Consider the following 14,013-nt stretch of genomic DNA (forward strand, 5'->3'; position numbering starts at 1 on the left):
CACCCTAGCAGCTGAGGCTGGCTTGCCCCTCCTGCTCTCCCACAATAGATCTTTCTATGTACAGCCATGTTTATACAGGCACTGCTCCCCCACCCCAGCCCTCCTCCCCAGCCCCTCCCATGGGGGACCGGGTCCCTCCCACCTCCCTCTGCTTGGAGGCCAATCCGGGGTCCCTTCCCAAGACACTTTCCCCAGCACATACCACAGATGAGCTCAGCAGATCCCTGAGCTCTTCTCCAGGCTAAGGGCGCGTGCCCTGGGAACCTGCACTAGCGGTAGGGGCTGTTGGCGACCCCCCCGGGCTGCCCTACTTGACATTGAACACCATTAGCGGCCGCTCCTCCCGCCGCTGCCACGGGCTCTTCTTGTCGCCAGCCTCGTCACCCACCTCTGCCCCCAGCTCGTCCTCCGGGCTGGTGAGCGAGTCGCGCCTCAGCTCACTGGCGCTGCTGCGGGAACTGTCCCCACGGCTGCGGCCCCGACCCCTGGGTACCGTGGCTGCCCGGCCTTCCGGTGCCACCACCTCGTCCAGCAGGGGCGTTAGCGAGTTGTCCTCTGGTGAGCAGAGGCCCGTGCGGCTCTCGCTGCTGCTGGGTTCTGTGTCTTCGCTGAGCGCCAGGCGCGGGGGCGCGGGCGGCGGCGGCGCGGGCAGCTGCGCGCGTTCCCGCTCCTCCCTCGGGGGCCGGCGGCGCGCAGGTCGAGCCTCGTGCACGTCGACGCCTGAGTCCAGGCTGGCATCGGTGCTGCGGCCGCCGCCGCCCGCCTGCAGGTCGATGTAGGAGTGGCGCACTTGCGAGTTGGAACGTCCGTCCAGGGACACGAACCAGGCGCGCGGGTGAGGCTTCACGCCCAGTTCCAGCAGCTTCTTCTCGGTCAGAGCCTGCAGCTCGCCGTTGAGCTGCGCCATGGTGGACTCGTTGAACAGCACTGGAATGGTGACCGAGCCGCTGACCGGTGCGGAGCGCCCGCCTCCCCAGCCCTCGCCGCCACCGCCGTCGCCTCCCGCACCCGCGTGGCCCTGCATCAGCGGGCGCTGGGGATCAGGTTGAGGGAAGGGGCGCGCGGGGCCGGAGGCCGAGCCTTCAGGCGGGGTGGCCTCGTCGCCCACTCCCGCGGCGCCCGCCTCTCCGCCCAGGCGCACATAGTGTGCAGGGATCACCAGGGTGGGCATGACATTGCGGTACACGTTGTCCTTGAGGTGGTCGATGGAACCGCAGAAAATGAGCTGGCCGGGCTGGCTGAGGGACGGTGGCCGCGCCAGCTGGTCCACCGACTGTGACAGCAGAAAGTCGGGGGTCTTGCTCTCGGCTGCCCCCTTGTGGCCCAGATAATGATCGAAGGACGGCGGCGGCGAGGGGGGCTCATGCAGGAAGGCAGTGGCCCCCGCTGGACCCCGCCGGTATTCATCCAGGCTGGGCTCCAGCCCGCCAGGACCCTCAACGGAGCGGGCGCCCTTAAGCCCGGCACCCTCAACGCTGCGGGCACCGGGAGGCTCGGCGGACGGTCGGCTGGCGGAGCGCGGTTTGGTACGGAAGAAGTCATCCCGGGAGGATGCTAAGTCTCGGGAGCTGGAGAAGGCGGAGTGTAGGGAGCCTGGGGGAGGGGCCTCGGGGTCTCCCGACGACGTAGGCTCCAGGGGTCCCCCGCAGATGAGATGGAGTTGAGACATCGACGTGGCCTGATCTCGTTTGTTGTCCGAAGGGCCGGAGAGCTGCAGCTTGCGGTGCTGTTGTCTTGGTTTCAAGCAGCGTCTTCTGCAGAGGAGGAAAGAGACAGGAGGAGCTCAGGAATGCCGAAGTAAAGGTATCTCTGTAAATCCCCACAGCTGCCAACACAAGGGATGAAGACAGCAGTTGGGGCGGAGGTGGAGGATGCCTGGAACGTTCAAGAGAAGTGGTGGGAGACCCCAGATGATGCCTGGAAGCAGGTTGTAACAAGAGGACCATTCATCCAGGAGCTGCGCCCATTCAGCTTTATGGGGGTAAACTTGGTAACACTTGGCATGTACACCAGCTAGGAGTGCCTGCTCTGGGGGTCCCCTGGGAGGGAGAGCTGGGCTGGGTGAAGCCACTGGAGATGGTATCTGCAGAGGCAAGACCTGCAGAGCCTGCCTTCTGTCACCCCTTTCTCTAAAGTCACCAGTCTCTCAAGTCTTAGCTATTGCCTTGCCATTCTTTTCTGGAAGCACTTTGAGGATGCTTCTAGAAGCATCTTTGGGACCCCAATGCAGTGCACAAGCGCAGGCCTAAGGATATGGAGAGAGAGGGCGGGCCGGGCCCCTGGCGTACTCACCGGCAGTAGTAGATAAGTAGGCACAGCAGAATGAGGACCAGCAGGGCTAGGGCTGCCAGGATGGTCAGCAGGAAGATTGTGTGGTAGGTGCCGATGTCCTGAATGCCTGAGGTGATGGTAACCAGCCCTGTGCCAGGCAAGGGCTTAGGATGCCCTTCTTGCCTTTCACAAGGCCTAAGCTCTCCCAACCTTCCCTCTCCCCGCTGCCCCAACCCCTAGCCCCCTCCCCTCCTCCTCCTCCTCCACTGCCCCACCAATCTCACCAGATGTAGGGGAGGCCATGGCAGCTACCCAGTACCCTAGCTGCGGGGAGACAAAAGTCCAGTAGAGCTGTCGGCCTTCCTTCCGAATCACACCAGTGCCATTTCGCACCCACAGTCCTGGAAGAGGCCAGAGGAGTTGTGCCACCTTGAACAGAAGCCCCAGCTTCTAGCACTGGCGGCACCCTGCCCCGAGCACTTACCACTCTTGGGGTCAAACCTCCAGGCTGGAATGCTGGTGCCCACAGCAAGGGCACGAGGCTCTGAGGGCACTGGCAGAGACAGGTGAATGGGTCCTGAGAGAGGCACCTCTGTCCCATTGCCTGTTAGCAGGTGTACGCTCACGGCAGCCAGGGGTATCAGCTCCAGCCAGGAGCCATTGCCTGTGGGAAGAAGATGTTGGCACCAATGGTTGTGTTCTTAAGGAAGGAAGGTGCCTCTACATTAAGTACATGGCTTACCTGAGCTGGAGGCCTCAGTCCCCAGGAAGGCAGGGAAAGCCCGCATTTCCTGCTGGGTGCTGGCAGGTGTGAGCGAAGCCCAAAGCTGGCTGTAGGTGGAGCTGACAGGCAGGCGGGCAGCTCTCCGCTGGAACTGCACCCAGGGCTGGGAGCGGGCACCTGCATGGAAAGCAAGCACTGTGGTGGCCTGACCCAGACCAAAAGCAAGGATCCAAAACAGAGAACCACTGGGTGATCTGAAAGGCCGGGGAGGGTGGGAAGACAGAACTGGGTAGCCACAGACTGTTAACCTGCAGGGATGTGATACCCAAACATGCAGTCCTGGTGAGTGTGTGGCCTTCCACAAAGTATTCGCTTTCTCTGAAGTTTCCTTACAGACATATACATGATGAGGGTCAGGGGGCTTAAGAGAGGCCACCGTGGGTTACAAGTAACTGCCTGACATAGGCTCTGGGTTTTAGTTACAGCGCCTACAGGGCAGCTCACAACCACCTATAATTCTAGTTCCGGGGGACCCAATGCTCTCTTCTGCACGTGGTACACAGAAATACACTCAGGTACACACACACAAATAATAGTCCTGAGCGGACAACATCTGAGGGGCAGGCATCGAGTTAGGTCATGGGATGCAGAACTAAGATCTTCCTGGTCAGGTTAACACACCCCCCATGTAGATATTTATTTATTTATTTGGGTTTTATGGTTTTTTGAGACAGTGTCTCACTAGATAGCTCAGGCTTTCCCGACACTCGCTCTGTAGACCAGGCTGTCCTGGAGCTCACAGAAATCCACCTGCCTCTGCCCCCTGAGTGCAGGGATCAAAGGCATGCACCACCCACTGTTGGGATGTATGTGTTGTTCTTTACAGTTTCTCTAGAACCTTCTGCCATGATGGGGAGAAGTGTTTTGTCTGGGCTTCCGCTTAACACTCACTGAATACATTACAACACGTATGTAATGTCAGCACATGAGTCTGCGGCAGGATTTGGAGTCTTGGACCAGAATTCTCAGGCCGGAACTCTGAACTCAGAACAGAGTTCTGAGATACTGTCTCAAAAATTAGAGGAAAGGATAAAAGTGGCCAAGGAACAGAATTTACCTTTTAAAAACCATTTTCCCTTTATTTTTTATGTGTGTGTTTTGTCTGTCTGTATGTGTACCACAGGTGTACAGTGCCCTCAGAGGCCAGAAGGGGGCGTGAGATTCCCTCGGACAAGTTAGTCTGTGAGGTGCTGGGAATCCGATAGGACCCAAGTACTTGGAAAAGCAACAGGTGCTCTCAAGGGCTGAGCCATCTCTCTAGCCCCAAATAGTTACCACTTAGATAGGCACACATTAGCTTACAGTCCTCTGTGTGTGTGTGTGTGTGTGTGTGTGTGTGTGTGTGTGTGGTGCTGGAGCTGGAGCTGAGGGAGCAGATATATAAACAGAATTCCAATCCTGTGTGGTCATAGGTAACATTTATTAAGCTTCAAAAGATGCTGGAAGCTGTCCTAAGCAGGCTATGTATAGTAACCCCCTTAATTAGCCTAACAGCCCTGAGGTATCAACTCCATTTTATAGATGCAGAAATGAAACTAGAACTTCAGCAACATACCAGGGCCAGCATCCTAGAGCCTGGCCCTGTCCCCACTCCCCAACCCTGTCCTGATTTATTACTAAATGTTGGGAGCCTGGGTTGCCCTGTGGGGTGTTGTAGGGTAAGGGAGAAAGAAAGTGGGAGTTGAAAAAAAAAAAAAAAAAAGGACTGAAGAGATGGCTCAGTGGTTAAGAGCACTGACTGCTCTCCCAGAGGTCCTGAGTTAAAATCCCAGCAACCACATGGTGACTCACAACCATCTGTAATGGAGATCCGACACCCTCTTCTGGTGTGTTTGAAGACAGAAACATGAAATAAATAAATATTAAAAGAAAAGAAAAAGAAAGTGAGAGCTGCCTTTCTCCATATGCAGGAGAGAGCCCAGAGGTCACAGGTACAGTGGTGTGGTAGCTGCTGCATTTTCGCCAGCATTGCCAGCCCTCTGCACTTCACACCGAGAGCTGTGGAAGCCATGAGAGGGCGGTAAGCATTTTAGGGCCCCAGGTGCATGGGCTGGGCTGGAGAGATGGCTCAGCGGTTAAGAGCACTGACTGCTTTTCCTAGAGGTCCTGAGTTCAGTTCCCAGCACCCACATGGTGGCTCACAACCATCTGGAATGGGATCTGATGCCCTCTTCTGGTGTGTCTGAAGACAGCTACAGTGTATTCATATAAAATAAATAAACAAATCTTAAAAAAAGAAAATAGAGTCCCTGGGGGCATTGGAGACCTTTGGTATGGGGTCAGCCTGATGCAGATGGCAAATGATTGCCAATAACTTAGTAAAAATTTAAACTGGGAAGGGTTCTTTCAAGCTCCAAAGCCCACTGTGGCTCTGTAGTATACCATATACTACATACCAGACCAGGAAGTACCCTGAGCTCTCACTGCCCCTTCTGCCTGCCTGCCGACCCCACCCAACTCTCTCTCCAGCCAGATGTCTCTACTCCCAGCCCACCCAGCTCCCTTTATTCGCTCCACCAGACTTCCCCTAAAGGTGAAGTGACATTTCTGCCACCCCCACCTGCTCTGTAATGCTCCCAGGATTTCCAGTGGTGTTTGTCTGTCTTCCTTCTTGCCCATGATCACAAAGCAGGCTGTGGGTCTGTTCTTCCTTACCCCCAATGCCCCAGCAACATGTGTGTGCACAAAGCCGGTGCAGACTATGAGACTGAAGGCTTGTGCGTAAGGACACTGGATAGATATCCAGTTGCTCTGGACAGCCCTCATGGGTTTAGAACGACAGCTAGACACCCAGTAGGTGCACAGCAAATATTTGTAGATCTACTGAAGGTAGACAGGTCAAGGAGGCGGGAAGTTGGAGACAAGAGAAATCACAAAAGCCCCAAAGAAACTATAAATATTTATTAAATACCTGTTTTTTTCTCTTAGCACATTGGATGCATTTATTAACCTTAATTTGATGAAATGAGTATTATCCTTCCACATCATATACATGCATTAAGTATGACTCAGAGAGGTTAAGTGACTTACTTGCCCAAGGACACCCAGCTACTGTGTGAAGAAGCAGAGAGGTTTCTGCACGCAGGTGAAGGGAGAGGAGCTATGGAACGAAGGGCGGGGTGTGGCTTACCTGGAGAGCCTAGAAGGATGTGCACGACGTCCTCATAGAGGATGAGGGTGGCTGGCCGCTCTGGAAGCAGGTAGAGGCTGACGGATGCATACACTGCGAGACGGGTGGCCTGTCAGCTCTAGAAGAAGCATCCCCTAGGTACCCCCCTCCGTCTTCATCCCAGGGGCTTCATCTTCCCACAGCCCAGTATGCCCCAGCCCAGGCAGCAGCTGCTGGGAAACTGCCCCTCCACCCCCAAGGACTATTTTGGGAAGGGGCTGATGGTGGGTCAGCTGCTGTCCAGCCCCGCCCCCACCCGCCACCTGCCCCTGCACTCACACGGCAGCTTGTCAACACGCCACGGCACTGAGTTGGTGAGGAAACCCGGGCGGGCAGCAGTGACCAACACCCAGGTACCCAGGCGGTAACTGAGGGGTAGTGTGGCCACGCCCTCTGAGTCCGTGGTACCAGCAGCCAGTAGAGTGCGGTTCCCAAACACGTCTACTGAGGCCCGGGCCAGGGGCACCAGCTCCCCGCTCACATATACCTGTACCTTGATCAGGATCTCTGTGGGAAGATGAGGTGAGGGATGAGGAGTGAGGAGGGGACTACTGGGGGAGAGAGGTTCGGGGCTGACTCCGCGCAGCCCTGGGGATCACATCCACGGCCTCTGTCAGTGGGCTGTGCTCTCCGCCAAAGCCAACAGAGGAGGAGAGAGGGCTATCCCCTTTCACCAGTGCTAGCCCATGCAGACTTTCACATTTCTAAATTCGGGCAATGTCTAGGATGGGTGATGTCATCGTTACGATTGACAGCATTCCCCACCCCACCCATTCTTACTGGTTCACAAAATATGACTATATCTTACAGCCAGAGAAATGCTAGATTTGCTAAAATATACCCTCAGCCCCTTTTACAGATAAAGAAAGTGAGGCTTAGAAGGTGTTAAGTCCTTGTACTACAGTTAAGTGAAAAACCTGAGCTCTGAACCTAGTAGTTTACTTCAAGTTAGGCAGTCGACCCTTAGAGACCAGTGGTCTACGGAGAGAAGAGAGACCAAGAAAGAATGAGTCAAAGAGTAAGAAAGAAAGAATAAGTGTGTGGGGCAGAGTGGGGAGCCTCAGGTGGAGGGGGAGAGGACAACTTAGAGGAAGGATAGAAGCTGGGTCCCCACTTGAGTTCTCAAGAAAGAAAAAAAAAGTCAAATTAAGTCACTAAGGAACCTGTCACTTTTAGCACATGCCCTCTTTGGAGGCTAAATTCCAAAAACCCATTTCCCTTCAAATTTAGGGACCTGCCCCAGCTCCGAAGCCCAAAGAAGTATCTCCATCCCTCCCTTCATGTCTATAGCTGGTCAGCTACCACCAGTCACCATGGCAACGCCCTCATTCCTCCCAGGAGATCCTAGCAAAGGAGCTGGGGCCCTGATGAGGAAGGGCTTCATGAAAAGCAGACCCAGGCCCAAGGGAAATAGTGCAGGGGACTGGGAAGGAAGCTTGAACTTCTAGATTCCCAGGCTCTCTGTGACCCTCCCCCACTTTCCCACCTCCAGAGTAATCTGGCCATGCTGACCCCGAAGGTGAGGTGCTCGGGTTTAGAAGGATGACAAGAACTTGAGTTATTCTCGTGGATTTCCACAGGCCGCCTCTGCCATCTAACCCTTTCCTTTCCACTCAGCACCCGATTCTCCCTCAAGACTATGCCCCGCCCCTGCCTTCCTAATGAGTGTCATAGATGGGGAGGTTAGGTCGCTCAGGAGGCAAGTGAAAGACAACTGGGTGCTGGGGGAAATCCTAGGTAGAGGAGGAGTCTGGGGCTGAGAGCAGCAGGGGCGTGGTATGGGGGGGGTGCACAGCCACAGAACCTCAAGAAGGTCTTTCGCTGACTTGACACTCAACAGTGACAGGTGCCTCTTCTCAGGCTTTCAACACAGGGTCCCACGCCTGGCCCTGGCATTCCATCCAGGGCTTCCCAGAGCCCACCTCCCTCTCCAGGATAGGCCGGAGTCTAGCTTTTCCCACTCTGCCCACTCCCACTCAGCTCCTCAGAGGAGTGGCAGTCTCCTGTCCCAGTAGGAATTCTGAGAAGCTGAAAGAGTCTGGCTGCTCCCAGCCCTATCCTAGGCTAGGAACAGCTGGAGGGAGCAGCTGGGAAGAGGGGTCCAGGAGTCTGACATTTTGTCGCTTGAGGGAAGCCTTTTGGCTCAAGGGCCAAAGCCTCAAAAGAGGGAAGGGATCTGGGAAACAAAACATTGGTGGGCAGGTAAGGCCGAAGGATCATCAGTGCCAGGCTGGGAGGTGGGGCAGGTGTCTAGCAAACTCGTTTCCCCTCTTCCCCACAGCCTGGGCTCCCAGCCAGCTGCCTGAGAGAGCCCCCTATTCTGGCTCCATTCCAGCCAATTCCTTGGGCCCTCCCTCCCCTGGGGTGCAGAGCCTTGGAGGAGGAGCTTCTCTGGGAAACCAGGGGAGACTGAGGCACAGGAAGAATTCCCTCCCCACCCTCAAATCTTGACATTCCATACACTTAGCTTTGCCTCATTCCAGGAGGAAATCCGACCTCCTCCCTTCATCCGGACCCTACTTCCCTCAACCAGACAACCCCCACCCCCGCCTTTCCTGCTAGCTTCTGGTGTGTGTGTGTGTGTGTATATGCGTGTAGGAGGGGGGGTGGTGTAAGGAGCAAAGAACACTGTTTCAGGATGGTGCCACAGGCAGGGGAAGGAACAGCAATTGTGGGGTGGTGGCGTAGGAACCAGAAAGATGGAAGAGGGAAGCAGAAATGAGGAGGGGGGAGGCCCAGAGCATCCAGGAGTGAGCTGTGGAGTCAGGGTCTCCAGACCCCACCTCAGGGGCCGGCTCTACCCTCACCTCACACACCCATGTGGGCCAGGTTAGGCGTTAGGAGGTCAGGGTCTCCGTTGAGGGGGGGTGGAAGTGAAATGAAGGGGGGGGGGACTGGAAGCTGGTAGAGGAGAGCGGTAGCAAGAGACGGGCTGGACAAGGACCCGGACACCTGCCCTCTCAGCTGGTACTGCCCACAGCTAGCCAGCCGGCTCAGCATGGCTCCGTGACCACAGCCCTGCCATGCGCCTTGAGCTGGGAATCACAATAACGTCTGTTCTTAGCCCCCCTCCAAATGCATCCCCTCCCTCTAGCATGAGCTGATCAATGTTTATTTGTTGCGCCCCAAATTCTGAATCTGGGGGGTTGGCTGGAAGCTGTCATGCTCCTGGGTGAAAACCCCATTTGAGCAGTCAATCCCGCCCACAGCCTCACCCACTCCCCCTCTCCCCTCCCCCCTTGCAGCCCAGCTCTAAGCTCCCAGCCCCAGTCCGGCCAGGGTGGCAGCCGATGCCTGCGCCCCCACCCAGCCTGGGTCGCAGCTAGGGACCCGCGGGGGGCTGCGGAGCCGGCGCCCGCCCCAGCCCGCCCCTGGGCGGGTGTCTTCCGCAGACAATAGCTCTGGCTGCAGTGCCTCGCGGACCAGGAGGGAGAAAAACAAGTCGGAGGAGGCGGCAGCGCCGAGCCTGGAGACCCTCGCCCTCTCCATTGTGTCTCCCCAAGACCCCCGCAGCAAACAGTCCCCCAATCTCTCCCCCAGAAACATCAATCTCAGATCTCCTTCCCCCCATCCTGGGAGCAGAATGCACCCCAAGTCACTAGCACCGTAAAGAAGGGGCCAGCGGTGGCAGCCGATCACGGGGTACAGGCCCACGATCGCCGCCCCTCGAGGCCGAGACTCACCCTGCGGGCTGGGGGGCTCCGGCGGAGACTTGCCGGGAGCCCGGGAGGCGCCGCCGAGCAGCAGCCCCAGCAGCGGCAGCAGCCGCGCGAGGACGCCGGAGCCACTCGGCGGCGGCATCGCGGGGCTCGGCCGGGCCCTAGCGGTCCATCGCTGCCGCCCGGCCCTGCTCGGCCGGCCCCGCTCAGCCCCAGCTCTGCACCGCTCTGTGCGGCTCCGGGTTGGGCTCCCGCTCCGGCTGCGGCGCCCGCTCGGCGCGATTGTCTCCGCCCGGAGCGGCCGCCAGCGCCCCCTGCAGTCGGCACCCGGCACGGCGGGCCGGCGGGCACCGCCCCCTCGAGGCCCGGCTCTGCCTGCCGCCCACCCGGCAGCCCCCACCCGGTAACCCAAGACTCCAGACAGCAATGGAGCGCAGCGATTAGGGGTCAATTACTCGGGTTGGGGTTGGAGAGCTCTTGAGATGTGGTGTAAAATTGAGGGGTAGGAGAATGGCTACTGCCAACTGCTAAGGGCTGTCGTTGGAAATAGTGAGAATCCCCTTCTCCCACATGGAGAGCTCCGTAGTGTTAAGGAGGCTGCGGTCTCCAACATTGGGAAGCTGGCCTGCGGTCATGTCAGCCCCCTCCCCCGCCCATGTCTCCCATTCAGAAACAGGCTAAGCAAGACAAGTTCTTACAGCCTTCCTGGCCTCTTTCTTGCTTTAAACAGGATGTACTGAATGAAGTTCACTAGGTAGCCTAGACTGGCCTCGAACTCATGGCGCTTCTCCTGCCTTTGCTTCCGGAGTGTTGGGATTTCAAATGTGAGCCGCTATGTTCAGCCTCACTTATCCTAATGTGACAACCATAATAATCTCTACCTAGTAGTGTGGTTGAGATTCCCAGGTGTGTGTGTGGGGTGTGTGTGTGTGTATGTGTGTGTGTGTGTGTGTGTGTGTGTCGGGAGGTAAGGGGGATGCCATGAACCTTTAATCCCAGAAGGCAGAGCTCTGGGAGTTCAAAACCACCTTGTTCTACAAAGCGAGTTCCTGGTACTCTAACACAAGTCTGACAGGACATCGGTGCAATAAATAATGCTATTGTTGGCAGGGGCATGCCTCCCTTGGAGTAATAAGACCTCCTTCTGCAGGAGACATCTGGTTAGAGAAGTTTTGGAGAGGGGGAAGCAGACACCTCTCCCACAAGAGAATCCCATTGATTCACTGATTCCCCAGTCATGGTTGACAAACAGGATCTTCCTTTGCTAAACCCCACGTTTGAAGACTAGCCCCCTAACAATCTTTCTCTCCTTATCATTTCTAGCGATCACCATCCCTTAGCTTCTGCTTTGCTTGAGTCAGGTCCACTTTGAACCACACACTTAACCCTCTCCTGGTTCTCCCTGCCGAGTCACCTCTTCAGCACAGCCTGCTACCCAGGAGGAGACCTATGTCAAGGATGGCTTCCCCTAGAAGACACAGCAGGCTTCCCTCTGGCTAGGTCTCTCTACTTAAGGGGGGCAAAGCCTTCATCCCTTCCTTCCCTCCTCTTTTCCTTCTCTCTTTCTCTCCCCCCCCACTCCCATCTGTTTCTTCTTCCTCCTCCTTTTTGGCAGTGTCTCACTATGCAATCTAAGCTGTCCTTGAGCTCCCCCACAAACACCCCTCAGACCCTGGAGCAGCCAGCCAAGAGTAGAGAGAGGGGATTGCATGCATCTCCTCCTTTTTAATAGAAATTTCCATGTAACCATATTTCCCCAGTCCTGTGCTTATGTAACCCTTTTTTTTTTTTTTTTTTTGGAGCCTAAGCATAGGCTTTAACACTCATCCTTGGTGAATTTCATCGTGTTGGTCTCAAGCCGACTTTACAATCTGTCAGGGCTCCCTCAAATCTGCTTTGCTTGCCTCTCTGTGACCGCCACAGCCAGGAGCTATCTGTGGGGCAGAGAGGCTCCACTCAGGGATCTCCTGATGTATCTAGGCAGCTCAGAGGTGGCATGGAGCTGAGACATCCCAGAGAGACACCCTCACCACACCCCAGTTTTATCAAAACCATCCGAATCTAAATCCTGGCCGCTACAATCCTGCTCTCATTTCTCTTGTCTGTGAGGACCAACGCTAAACTGCTTTGCTGGATCAAATTAGGTGGTCTGGGCCACTCAGCTCCAATGGCTGACCGACTCAACAGGAAATTTAGCTGGTGTTCAGTGATCACGGCTTAATCTTTACTCAAATATTCAGCCACCCAGTCAGAAACCTGTTCTGGAACTTGCCATGCATGGATGTCAAATCACTGTTTTCAGAATTTGTCATTTATCCCTCTGGGTACAAACAAGCTCCTGTGAGGTGAATCTATGCACTTATCTTGCCCCTGGACACGTAGCATTTGATGTTCAAGGTGTGTCTGCTCTGCCTCTCTAACAGACATGTACACCAGGGCCCTCCCCTGCTGGCTACAGCCACAGCTAATCCTTCTTTGCCAGAACTTGCTTCCTTGTTACATTTCTTTTATGTTTGTTATATATAACTACACTGTAGCTGTCTTCAGACACACCAGAAGATGTATCAGATCCCATTACAGATGGTTGTGAGCCACCATGTGGTTGCTGGGGTTTGAACTCAGGACCTCTGGAAGAGCAATCAGGGCTCTTAACCACTGAGCCATCTCTCCATTCCAGAAGTTTCTTCTCTGAACACTCTGCTTCATGCTGTTTCATTCCTCAGGTCAGCCATCAGGGCCCTGTCCTTGATTACCTGACTATCCTTTGGAAACTTTGAAAAGTGGTAACTCCACCAGCACCCACTAATCTCCTCTCCTCTCCTCACCACTCCCCCACCCACTTCTTCTCTTCTCTCCCCTCCCCTCCTCTCCTCTCCTCTCCCTTCTCCTCATCCACATCCCTCTCCTTTTTCTGTCTTTCTCTCTACCCTCAGTACTGTAGATTGAACTCAGGATCCTGGACATAGCAGGAAACTGCTCTCTTCCACTGAACAATGTCTAAGCTTTCTTTTCCTTACTTTTTAAAGATGTGATAGAAATGGGGACCTTTACTAAGAAAGAATGGGAGTAGGGTAGTATGCCGGGAAAAGGCATTGTCTTGGGGTTTCTATTGCTTTGACAAAAACACCATGGCCAGAAAGCAAGTTGGGAAGGAAAGGGTTTGTTTGGCTTACACTTCCAGATCATAGGTCATCCCTGGAGGAAGTCAGGACAGGAACTCAAGCAGGGCGGAAACCTGGAGGCAGGAGTTGATGCAGAGGCCGTGGAGGATGCTGCTTCCTGGCTTGTTTCCCCAGGCTTGCTTAGCCCGTTTTCTTATAAAACCCAGGACCACCAGCCCAGGGATGGTACCACCCATAATAGGCTAGGCCCTCCCTCATTGATCACTAGTGTGCTAGAAGTGAGAAAATGTTATGTAGCTGGATGTCATGGAAGTATTTTCTCAATTGAGTCAGGCTCCTTCCTCTTTGATGACTAGCTTGTGTCATGTTGACATGCAATAGCAGCCAGTACTGGCCTATACTCAAAGCCCTTTCTTCTGAGACAGAGTCTAGTGTAGCCCAGGCTAGCCTCATACTCTTAACTCAATCAAACTTCCGATCCTCTCTCCACTACATGGATTCTGTTTTAACACGTATGTGTTACCAGGTTTGCACAGTGTCATGTTTCCAGTATGCTAGGTAAATACCCTAACAGATATATGTATAGTTATATTATATATATTTATATGTAATTATTTTTGAGACATCATCTCAGAATAAGCTGTTCAGGCTAGCCTTGACCTCACTCTGTAGCCCAGGCTGGCCCTGAGCTCACTGTGTAGCTCAGGCAGGCTGTGAACTTGTAATCCCCCTGCCTCTACCTCTAGAACAGTTTCATTCACAGCCCTGGATAGCACTGACTACACCTTTATTTCTTGGTTTAGTCCATTCATCTTCTTAAACGTAGGTCCCATGGGATAGAGACTAGCTTTATTCACTGCTCAGCCCAGCTTTGGAGTAGTCCAAGCTCATGTTAGGTGCTCAAAAACCATTTCTGGCCCATGTAAACCAACAAACTCCATGGGACTCCAGAGGACAGCCTGACTTCTACCCCCATACCTAACTGTGATCCCTACAGCTGGAAATCTG

At 54.9% G+C, this 14,013-nt stretch overlaps 1 protein-coding gene across 1 annotated transcript; it reads right to left on the reverse strand.

Moving 5' to 3' along the window:
• Nucleotides 1-165: 165 nt before the first annotated feature.
• FAM171A2 (family with sequence similarity 171 member A2) lies at nucleotides 166-10,110 on the reverse strand. Its single transcript, XM_080923134.1, has 8 exons — nucleotides 9,908-10,110; nucleotides 6,504-6,731; nucleotides 6,186-6,278; nucleotides 3,014-3,172; nucleotides 2,756-2,935; nucleotides 2,556-2,672; nucleotides 2,293-2,419; nucleotides 166-1,754 (listed from the first exon to the last, which is right to left on the reverse strand). Exons 1-8 carry the CDS (start codon nucleotides 10,023-10,025, stop codon nucleotides 308-310), a joined length of 2,469 nt encoding a protein of 822 aa, XP_080779260.1. The 5' UTR covers nucleotides 10,026-10,110; the 3' UTR covers nucleotides 166-307.
• Between the last annotated feature and the right edge of the window lie 3,903 nt (nucleotides 10,111-14,013).

This window comes from Micromys minutus, assembly GCF_963924665.1.
Source record: "Micromys minutus genome assembly, chromosome: 10".
NCBI lineage: Eukaryota > Metazoa > Chordata > Mammalia > Rodentia > Muridae > Micromys > Micromys minutus.